This window comes from Mus pahari, chromosome 15, assembly GCF_900095145.1.
Source record: "Mus pahari chromosome 15, PAHARI_EIJ_v1.1, whole genome shotgun sequence".
Lineage (NCBI taxonomy): Eukaryota > Metazoa > Chordata > Mammalia > Rodentia > Muridae > Mus > Mus pahari.
In genome coordinates this window covers 10,902,229-10,913,847 of record NC_034604.1, presented here as the reverse complement: position 1 = coordinate 10,913,847, position 11,619 = coordinate 10,902,229, and the positions used below count along the sequence as shown (strand labels likewise).

The window sequence follows — 11,619 nt, the reverse complement described above, 5'->3', positions numbered from 1 at the left end:
AAGGCACATGAGTAGCCTGTAGTGCTGTCCTTGTTTGCTGTTAAATTTTACTTATAGCCGGGCATGGTGGTGTATGCCTTTAATCCCAGCACTCGGGAGGCAGAGGCAGAGGCAGGCGGATTTCTGAGTTCAAGGCCAGTCTGGTCTACAAAGTGAGTTCCAGGACAGCCAGGGCTATACAGAGAAACCCTGTCTCGAAAAACCAAAAATAAATAAATAAAATTTACTTATATGCATACGTGCTTTTGTTTCCTTTTTGGATATCTTTTCTATAATAAAGCAGCATACAATCTTTGAGACTTTCCTTTGCAGCTGCTCAGTTCTACCACCTGTATAGAGAGCACTGACACCCAGAACTGCTATAAACTGACCCGTGACGTTTATTTGAAATAACATTTAAAAATACATTTATTTTTTTACTTTATTAATAATTTGGACACTAATTTTTTGGTTTTGTGAGACAGTTGCCCTCAGTGTACCTCTGTCTTGGAACTCACTCTGTAGAGCAGGTTGGCCTTGAACTCACAGAGATCCGCTTGCCTCTGCCTCCTGGGTGCTGAGATTAAAGGCGAGCACCCCCACCATCCGGTTAGGCACTCATTTTTGAGCATCAGTGCTGTTGAGTAACAATTCACACAAACTTCTCTTTTGTGCGACTAGGAAGTTGCAGAATGAACCCACAGCAACGTGTTCCTTTTGAATTTGCAGCTGTTGGCTTTATTCCCTTCATACTGACTTGAAGCCTGGAAGCCTGGGCCTGATTAAGCACTAAGTATTTAACTGGAGAAGAGGGTGGCTTTTCCCAGCTTCTTTCCAAAGGCCCCCAAGTCAGATCAAGTAGATCCACAAGTGTGGGGAGGTGTGGGCAGGGTCTAGCTTTAGGCAAACTCCGAGTCGGGGGTTCTTTCGACTGTTAGGCTAGACTAGAGGAGCATGCACTCAGAGGTGCGCACGTGGAGCGCAGGGAGCCATTTAAACTAGCGAATCCGCGTCCTCTGTGCTGACCCGGTAGACGCTCCGGGGTCCCGACTGTCCTCTTTCCCTCCGGGCGGCCGCCCGGGCCAGCCTCTTCCCCAGAGGGTCGAGGGCACAGTTAGGGGCAGTGTGGCGGGCGGGCCCCGCGTTTCCTGTGACAGCGCGGCCCAGCCGCTCCCTCCCGCCGTGGCGGGACCATTTCCTGAGCGTCCGGGCAGAGGCGGCCGGCGCGGCGCTACCATCAGCGCAGGGACGCGGGGGTGCGGCCGGTGAGCGCGTGAGGGCAGCGGGACGCATCGCGGCGGGACCCGGGGCTCGAGCCGCCCCGGCAGCGGTGAGCATCTTACACTCCTCGCTGGGAGCTGCGGCTCCGCGGTAAGGCCAAGCCGGCCAGCGAAGGACGCGGCCCCGGAGCATCCTCCCCCTACCGCGCGCGCTACGGTGGGACTGCCCGGAGGCGGGCGTCGGGCCCCCAGCTCCGCGGGCCCCGGAGCGCTCGGGACTCGCTGATCGCGGGCTCGGCGGCAACATGTCTGTGGCGTTCGCAGCCCCGAGGCAGCGGGGCAAGGGCGAGATCACGCCCGCCGCCATCCAGAAGGTGAGCCGGGAGAGGCGCCGGGACGCGGGCCGAGGCGGGGTGGCGTGGGGGCGGGCTGACGCCGGCTTTCCGACGGAGCCCTTTGGCGCCTGCTCTACCCGCACAAAAGCGCCGGCAACCGCCGCCCGATTTCCCCGCGGGCCGGGTGGCCTCGCGCCGCGGGGCCGTGAGGGGAGCGGCCCCGAGACTCCGGCGTCGCCCCGCCCCGCCGGGACCCCACTCGCGGAAGCCGGACCCGAGAATGCTGCGCCGCAAACTCCTCGGAGTTGAGGCCCTCTTCGGAGAACTTGAGAACCTTCCGCAATGACTCGGGGCAGGCGAGGAAGGAGCCGGGGGGCTCCGGGGCTCCCCGGGATCGCACCCGGGATCTGTTCCGGTCTGCAGCAGATAGATGCGCCTGAGCGCGCAGGGCGGGCGCTGGGGTTCCGGAGGGCGAGCCTGCTCTCGCTGGCCTAGCGCTGTTGGCCGTCTACAGCGACGGGCGGGCGGTTTGCATGAAGTCACGATCGAAGCGCTGGGAGCTGGGTCCTCAGAGAGTGCCACCCAGTCGCCGCTCCGGGGCTGCCAACTGGGGACACAAAGGTTCTTTATTATCCTCTGAGCCAGTGTCTAAAAGCAAGGCACTATTCTAGATCTCAGCATGGTAGACTTTTAAAAAGTCGCCTGTTAAGTTTAGCAGTTTGCCCTGAGTTATTTCCATCTTGTTCCCTGCTCTGGAGTAAGGTTAAGGGGAGCAAGTCAACCTGTAGTACCGATCGGGACACCCTTGAAGACCTATGGGTTATGGCCATCAGTTTCTGTTTACTGTCAGGGTCTTTGTAGTGTGGCGTTTGACATTTGCCCAACTGTTGCTTTAAATTTTTCTTTGAAGAAACCCGCCTGGCAGTGTCTGGAAACGCAGTTGGTTTCTTTAGAGTGCCAGGTTGAGCCAGTAGTCTGGTGAACAGCTTTCTTTAGCCACACACGTGCAGAAAGAATGTTTCTGAAGGGATTCTTTTTGAACTCAAGAAAAGGTCTGGCGCTTTCCTTTTTCTCAGTAGAGTTTTCTTTTTTTTTTTTTCTTTTTTCTATTCGTTGCTTATCGTGAGTGATTGATTTATCTAGGTGCTAACTGGTTATTTTTCATTCTCAGATGAAAATTCTTTTGTTATTTTATACGTCTGTGTGCGTCATGCGCATGCGGTGCTTGGGGAGGTCAGAAGAAACATCAGTTCCCTGAAACTGTTAATAGCCTCCTGTGGGGGCTGGAAACCACACCCAGGTCCTCGGCAAGAGCATTAAGTGCTCTTGTCCTCTGAACCATCTCTCCGGCCCCCCAAAAGCATTACAATTCAAGTTCTGTTTGCAGTGTCAGATGCTGGTTTAGAGACAGATGGTTGGGGTTGTTCATGTGTCGTGGATTCCTTGGTTGAGTATTGAATTGCTGGCACTCTGGAAGGCAAGGGCAGGCAGATTTCTGTGAGAGTGAGGCCAGCCTGGTCTACAGAGTTGTTCCAGGGCAGCCAAGGCTACACCCTGTCTTGAAAACAACAACAAAAATAGTAACAACAACAATAAAAAACAAAACAATTTTTTTTGTATATAGTGATTATATTTAAGAGGCACACTTTAGAAAAGTGTTTGCTCATAGCAATTGAAGATAATGATAAATGTGCAGGAACTACCAATTAATGGTAATTGGATTTTGTTTTTAATTGAAAATCACATTAAATGCTTTTGGTCTTGTCTCCTGGTTATTCATGAAATGATGAAAGGTGGGGCATGCTCAGGGTCTCCCCCCCAACCCCCATCTTAAGCTCCTACAAACTGGGCTGATGTGCTAGGGACTCCATGTAGGTTTTCTTCTGTAGTGCCATTAGCCTAGATGAATTACTTAACCCTCAAAACCAAGGTTGCTTAGGTTGTTATAAGAAGATAAAATGATAATTGATGTATCTTATGGTTTTTAAACTTCCTGAGATACCTCATTTTATATCACACTTAAATCCTTTTAAATATTACGTGCATAGACATGATGGCTGTGTGTCCTTTTGGAGAATCACGACTCTGCAGAGTTAGATTTCCTCCTTCACACTAGAACATGAGAACTCCCAGAGCAACTGGGAGTCAACTTTCAACTAGCAGAAACTACTGTTAAGGATAGTAGAGGTGATTAAATGTTTCTGTATTTAAAACAAGACACCCCAAAACGATGGCCTAGAAGATGGCTCGGCTGGGTTCTAGGAGAGAACCAGTGCCACAGAATTGTCCTCTGACCTCACATCATAGCACTCGTGTGCGCGGGTGTGTGTGCGTGTGTGTGTGTGTGTGTGTGTGCGTGTGTGTGCGCGCAGGTGTGTGTGCGTGGGTTGTGTGCATGGGTTGTATGCGTGGGTGTGTGCGTGCATGGGTGTGTGTGTGTGAGAGAGAGGTATGATAAATACACACTGATGATAAATAAGTCAAAAGAAACACCCCTTTTCCATTCTGAGTTTCAAAGAGAATAATTGAGATAGGTATTAAACATAATTGATTAAATGTGATATCATTCCACATATACAAAGTAAGATTTTTTTTTTTTTCTTTCTGGAGCTAGTTTCTCTGTGAAGTCCTGACTGTCCTTGAACTCACTCTTATAGATCAGGCAGGCCTTGAACTCCTGGAGATCTGCCTGCTTCTGCTTCCCATGTGCTAGGATTAAAGGTGTGTGCTACCTTTCAACCAGCTTGTAGGATTTGTGTGTGTGTGTGTGGCAGGCTATGAGCAGTATTTTAACAGAAGACCACAGTAGGTTCACTTTCTATGTAGATATGACATTTCTAGAAAGATTCAAAATATGAAAAATCAGTTGTTGCAGAATTATCTATGCAAGTCATGTATAGCATATTTCATTTTAACAGCAATGGAAAATTTTAAGTTAATTCAATCTCATGTTTCTTACAATGAATTTTCAAATATTTTGTCTGAGCGAGTAGAAACACTATCATCACAAAATAACTCTAAGTGGGTGGTGTTTTCCATGTTCCCCTAGATGGTTTTGTCATCTGCGGTGATGGCTTTGAGGAAACAATATTTTGTTTCTTTGCAGTGCCTTTGTAGTGTTCATAAATTTCTTCTCTCTTCGGGCTTCTTAGTTTTGAATTTTACTTGATGTACAGGTTTATCATAAACTCTCTGGTTTGTGTTTCAGATGCTGGATGAAAACAACCATCTTATCCAGTGTATAATGGACTACCAGAACAAAGGGAAGGCCTCGGAGTGCTCGCAGTAAGGCACACACGCTCTTGGTCTTGGGTCTTGTGGCTGTTCCTTGTTACTTTTCCTTTGAGCAGCGTCTTTAGTGAGTTATTTATTTCAAAATGTGCATTTTGGTCTTTTAAAATGTACTTGTAGAGTTGTGGTACTGTCACCTCAGTTGGTTTGAGGACATTTTAATCACCCCAGAGAGAGACATGTTTACCTGCCATCCCTGGAAATCTTTCCCACCAACCTCTTACCCCGTAACCTACTTTCTAGTGGCATAGGTTTGACTATTGAGACCCTTCTGGATAAGTGGATTCCGGCAGTGTGTGGACTGTTTGACTGACTGACTTCTCTCCCCGCTGAAGCCCAGGCTGGCGTCAGACTTGTGATCCCTCTCTCTGCCTCTCAAGGGTGTCTGCACATCACATGAAGGGGATGTGCCAGGCACTCAGCTCGGGTTGGCTTTTTCACACAGCCGACGGGTGCTGGCACGTGCACTACTGCTTCTTTAGAAAGCCAAGTGCTCTCCCTGTCCTCCTGTCATTTGCCATTCATGGCACTTTTCTGAACGTGAGACTGTTCTTGACTTTTTTTACAAATGAAAATTCCTTTGTGATGGGAGCTATCATGTATACACAAAAAATAATTGACACACACTCTCTCTCTCTCTCTCTCTCTCTCTCTCTCTCTCTCTCTCTCTCACACACACACACACACACACACACGCACGCACACACACACACAGACACACTTAGTCCCAAATAATGACTTTAAACTTGTAGAGAGCCTCATTTATAGAAAGGTATGATCCTAGTCTAGTGGTGGTGTGGCCACACACACCTTTCATCCCAGCACTTGGAAGGTACAGGCAGGCAGATCTCTAAGTCTGAAGCCAGCCTGGTCTAGTACTACATTGGGAAACCCTGTCTTAAAAAAAAAAAAAAAGGAAAAGAAAGGAAATGAAATCTTCATGTATGTAGTTACTTCTGAAAATACTGCTGTTCTAGAAACCCAGTCACCATTTATAAGGACCAAACTTCTGAAGTTATCTCTCTGAAGTAAGTGATAAACCCTAGTAGACTCAGATGTGAAGCTGGGCATGACCTTTAAGGCAGGAGAATTATAAATTCAAGGCCAGCCTGGGCCACACCTCAAAACCAAAAATCCACAAAAGCAGATCACCAGAAGACTCTGACTTTGAGCCATCTCCGGCAGCAGTGTCTGGCAGGTACAGGTAAAGACAAGACACATTTTCTAGCAGATGCCATAGGGAAGAAGTGACATGCTTTACAAAATACTGTCACCTCAGTGTGTAACCACCATCACAGCTCTGAGAGAGTTGATGCCCCTCGGTCCTGAGCTGTGTGCAGTGTTTTGGTTTTACAGAGTCCAGCCACTGGTTGCTGCCTGGACAGCACTGCTTTAGAGCGGCTCCCTCAGCCGCGGTGTGCCCTTTCCTAGGGCTCTCGATGGCCGCTCTCGGGAGATAGCCCCAGCAACCACTTGGTCAGCTTTACACCTTTATTGGTCTCTTACCCTCCGGTGATAAACTCTTCATCTGAATTTCAGGTCTCTCTTTTGTTTCTGCCCAAAGTAAGTTTTGAAATAAAAAAATCTATGTTTAATATTTTAAAAACTTTATGGCTACCATTACCTTATTTCCTTCTGTATGAATTTATGTCAATATGCATATAGATTATGATGTTCTAATGTTTATAGAAGTAATTTTTTTCTTTTTTTCTTGTTGGCCAAGGATCACATTTAGGACGGTGTTTCTGTTTGGCAAGTGCTGTCCCCATTGAGTGATTGCCAGACCTAGGCTGCAATCCTTAAGTAATCACTAGGGCAGAGAACATGCTAAATTGCTGAACCACCCTGCCAAAAGTTCCCTTGCTTTACTTACTTCAGCCTTGTCACAGTGTTCACCCATCACGACCAGCCCTAGATACAGTGACACACCTAGTCCAACAAGGCCACACCTCCTAATAGTGCCACTCCCTGGGCCAAGCATATACAAACCATCACAATATTATCCGTTACTGAAATTCTTTAGATGTTAACAGATCGGCCCAATCACTTTATTTCATAGACATTTGAGAATGATTGCAGATATGGGTTATGTTTAGTAACCCAGTTTTTCCCTAAAGTCCGGCCTGCGTTCTTACATTGCCGAAGTTTAGATTATTAAAGTGATGAGTGCAGGACTGTGGGCTGCAGAGCCCTCAGGGTTCCCAGTTAGTGTGTCCTTTTCACACAGCCCAGTGTGGGCCATATTTGCATTTGGTGGGCACATCTTGTGGGTATGCTTTAACCGTAGCTGCCCCTTCTCAGACTTAGTGTTTCACCATGTTGACTTTGTTGCAGAATGCAGTAAATCTGTGGTGGGCTCCTCAGTTAAGTCCTAATTTATCTTTCTGCATAATGAAGTTCACACTGTGCCCTATGGTTAGTGTGACTGTCCCCTCCCTAGTCGAACTGTAGCAGCCTGTTCTCGTCTCTGTGGTAGCTTTGATTGGTTAAGCTGGTGCCTACTGTTTTCTTCACCAGAGTTACTGGTTTATGTGTAATTCATACGCATATCACTGGGAAGGCCGCTTGAAACACGCATACCTTTCCTCATTACACTTCAGTGTATTAATTTTTTTTTATTTGATATTTTCTTTATTTACATTTCAAATGCTATCCCGAAAGTTCCCCATACCCTCCCCCCACCCCTGAGGAAAGTGTATTAATTTTATTAGCCACTAATGGTTCCCCCCCAGGATGGTTATTACCATTATGGTTGTCAAATGATGCCTAGGTCCATCACTAGTAAACTCATTTGGAGTTCTGCTGTGAGGAGGTCATCTCTCTCCTCTTGCTTGGCATTTCACACCTTTGCATTTGAATGGAGTTGTACATTCCTTCTGTGTTCCTCACCTTAGGTGTGCCTCTGTCAAATACCTTGTTTTTGTGTTTTTGTTTTTTTTTTTCCCCCTTGGGTTCTAGATCTGGCTACTTAGAAGCATTTCTGTCTGACTTCTTTATCTCTCTTAAATTTTTGAACATTTTATTTTCCTGTACCATGAAATGTTTTATTTCTTCTTGTACAAATCTGGATTCAGCTCTTTCTCTTAAGACCAGATTGGTGGTGGTTTTGTTTGTCTAAATATGTGGTTGAAATATAGAAACCAAAACATTGATATCAGAGTATCCTGTTTTCTAATCACACACTTGGCATTTTGTATGACCATTTCCATTTATATATTTTGTTTCTTCAATACATTTTTTTGGTATGTATTTGAAATTTTATTTTTCAAAAGTAGTGATCTAATTCTGTAGTTTGGTCATGGATGATCGTCAGGGCGTGAGGTCACTGCCTGACGTAGACTTACAGGCACCATCACAGTAATTCTTCACACCTACGGCGTTTAAGAACCTGGTGTAGAATAGGTTTCATTTTTGTGTATGACCCCAGTGTTGATGGCAGCGAGGTGCACCCACTGGTTTGTATTGGAAGCTTTGTCACCTGTGTGTGTGTCATCTGTCCACCCTGCCTCTACAGTGACTCTCCTCACCTGTGCTTGATGCTGCCAGGGCATAGACTGACCTCAGGTGGGGGCCTACGGTTTGCCTTTCCTCCTGAGTTTTTGACCCCGTTCTACATTGAATCAAGCAAGTTTTGCTATGTCATTTAGGACTGCCCTTAATTCTTGGGGGCTGGAGTTCTATTTTATGTTTTTCAGATTCTTGTATTCTTTCACAATTTCACACTTATCTGTAATGTGCTCTGATGGGAGTCTCCTCTATTACACTCTGTTACCCCCTCCTACCAAGCCCTCCTTCCCACCAAGGCCATGTGGCTTACATGTCTGTGTGTGTGTGTGTGTGTGTGTGTGTGTGTGTGTGTGTGTCTCCCGTTCCCGCCATGAGAAGCTTGATCAGAAGTCTGAGCTGCAGTTCCTGCTTTTGATGGGTTTACCTTTGTTTTGATTTTTTTTGGTATTTGCTCTTTTCCAAGTTGTTGATGCAGCTTGTGAATAAAGAAAAAAGCACCCCCTGCTCACAACACTGAGGGTGCTCCATGCCCCTGCTCTCAACACTGAGGGTGCTCCATGCCCCTGCTCTCTCAACACTGACGGTGTCCATGCCCCTGCTCCTGGGGTTGAAGGGAAAGGAAAGTGCAGAGAAGGATGTTTCTCTTGAGTCAGCTTTGTGGATTAACTGTAACTTTCTTCCATTGTGCGTAAGAGGATCATTGAAGCCCACTGGTCTGCAGCCAGCCACAGGGAGAATCCTGTTCCTTGGGGGTGTTAACATTGGAAGTTGTCCTGCAGTCAGTAATCCCTGCTTGCTCTTGCAGCAACCCTAATTAATGCAGTGGATCCCCCACTCCACAGTGAAAGAAAACGTGAACTTGAAAAAAAAAAAATTCACCTTCCCTACACATACACAAAAGAAGAATTTTAGCTAAATGTCTCACATATGTAATCCCATCACACAGAAGGCTGAGGCAGGAGGATTGCCATGACTTCCAGGTGAGCCTAGACCCTAGGAGAGCCTATCTCAAGAAAAGCAAACCAAACGAGTCCTTACTATTTTAAACCCGTGGGTAGGATTTGCATTGTAAATAATTAGAAAGCAAATGCATTTAAAACAAGACAGTGAGCACACCCTTACCACACAGATTCCCGGGAGTGAGTCTTTCCTGTGTGTGGTTCTGGCTGTTGCCTTCGAAAGACACAAAACTAACCTGTGTTATTCTGTGAGTGAGTGGTTGGGAGCACCGTGTGCCTCGGGATGCTCTTCCTGGTTGCTAACGCGTATTTGAGACTATTATTGCTTCCTTCTATGTAGTTTGGATGTTTTCTAAGTCAATCCAGATTTTTCTTTAATCAGAAGCCCCCCTTCCCCTTTTGGTATTTTAGGATGGCTACAACTATTTCAGAGTGTTTTATAAAATTTAATGCCAAAGGATAGTATTGGTCATCATTTAATGGAATCTTAGTTTAAACCACTGCTCACCAAACTAACTTATCCTACACACTGTAGTTTGACCATTGAATAAATGTGCTGTATTAAAGTTATTTTTAAAATTAAATGTTTCAGATTAATTTTTAAATAATAAACTTAGGACTGGTTATTTTGCCTTATGGTAGGTAATACATCGTCTCTTTAGTGGAGTCTTTAGGGACTGATGTCTCTTAGTAGTGAGCACAGACATTTGAAGTATCTGTTAGCACTTGTTAGGACCAGATTGTCATCAAATATAAGGTTTTAATGGATCTCGTAGCTGTGGCTGGCTTCCAGCTGTTCCCATCATCAAATATAAGATGTGATGTGATTGGTAATCTCCTGTTAGTTATATGTTCATTATTTCTTGTGTTAACATAGTACTGAGAACAGGTACAGTGATGTTTAAAGAAAAAAAAAACCATAAAGGCACCGTCAGCGAGTTTTGTCATCATGTGGACATTACAGAGCACATCACATAGGCTGAGAGGGCAGCCGGACATTGTGGGAACACTGGGGCTATCCATTCTGTCCTTGACTAAAACGTAGAGGAGCACACACCTGTAAGGACTGCAGTAACAAGTGTAATGGTATTTATAGACTAGAACATGAAATCTCACAGGAAAATGTCTTTATTTTTGTACCCATAGTCTTAGTTCAGATTCTCCAGGTTTTTGTTGTTATTGTTGTTGATTTTTAAATTATATCTTAGGTGACATACATGTAAACTCAGAAGAGAATGAGAAAAAAAAAGTTATCAGGTCTTTGTTAATCGTTTTTGAGATTTGTTTTGCTTAGCTTTTTGATGAATATTACTTATTTTTCTTACTGCAGCCTTACTCCAAAGAGCAGCTGCTAGCCTGGTTTATTGATACCTGCCTAGAGTCTCAACACTCTGGAGTTTGAGGCAAGAGGATTATTAATCCAGACAGAAATCTGCCTAAAATAAAGCGAGATAAAATGGCTGAGTTAAAGGCCAGTCTGGTCTATGTAGTTAGTTCTGGGGCCAACCTGAACTAAATTAAGACGTCCGCTTCAACAAATAAATAAAACAACAACAACAACAAAAAAATAAACCCTAGAAACCACAGATCAACTTGCATTTGTGTGTCCTTTTATGTTAGGGAAAGAACTTAGAGGCGGTAGGGTGCCTGGTTCTCTGTGTTGGATGTGTGTTAATGATGGATGTTCATGTTCTCGTGGGGTGGTGCTCGGGGTTGGGCCAATGTGCGTTGGGATTGAAGTATGTTTGCAACTGTTAAATGTTTTTGACAAACCAGATGTGTGCATAGACAGAATGGAAGGACAGATGCTGTAAAATACTGCTCAGAAATCTGGAGAAAGGTGTAAAGGTTTCTCCTTATCTTTTCCAGAAACTTCTGAAAATTTAAAATCACTTAAAAAGTTTAGATTTGATGTTGAGAACATTTGGGTAAATAGCTTGAAAATTTAATTGCGTTTTGGTGAGAGTATCGATTCTTAAAGCTTCAAGAAACTTTCGAGGCCTGCTTTACCTCCTGTTAGACAGTCAGCTAGCATGGGACGTGCAGTAACTTTCTAAGGGCTGAACAGCCTAAGTAAGAGGTTTTGTTATGTCGCACATAGGCGAAGTCTTCAGGTTGGGCATGTTCACCTGCCATGGGTAGTTAGTCTCAGGCTCTCACTTGAGGATCATACCAATGTAAGAAAACATAGAGAAGAAAGACTCGAAAACATAGGTTTGTGAATGGGTTGCCTCACTCAGGATGATACCCCTCCAGATCCATCCATTTGCCCAAGAATTTCATACGTTCATTGTTTTTAATAGCTGAGTAGTACTCCATTGTGTAAAT

At 45.2% G+C, this 11,619-nt stretch overlaps 1 protein-coding gene across 2 annotated transcripts in view; it reads left to right on the top strand.

Annotated features, from left to right (window-relative positions):
* Window positions 1-1,325: 1,325 nt before the first annotated feature.
* Ss18 (SS18 subunit of BAF chromatin remodeling complex) overlaps window positions 1,326-11,619 on the top strand; it is a 59,017-nt gene continuing 48,723 nt past the window's right edge. For both annotated transcript variants that reach the window (XM_021214283.1, XM_021214282.1), the window contains exons 1-2: window positions 1,326-1,573; window positions 4,743-4,819. In XM_021214283.1, the coding sequence (XP_021069942.1) occupies window positions 1,505-1,573; window positions 4,743-4,819 (146 nt within the window). In that variant the 5' untranslated portion in view covers window positions 1,326-1,504. The remainder of the gene's footprint in view (window positions 1,574-4,742; window positions 4,820-11,619) is intronic.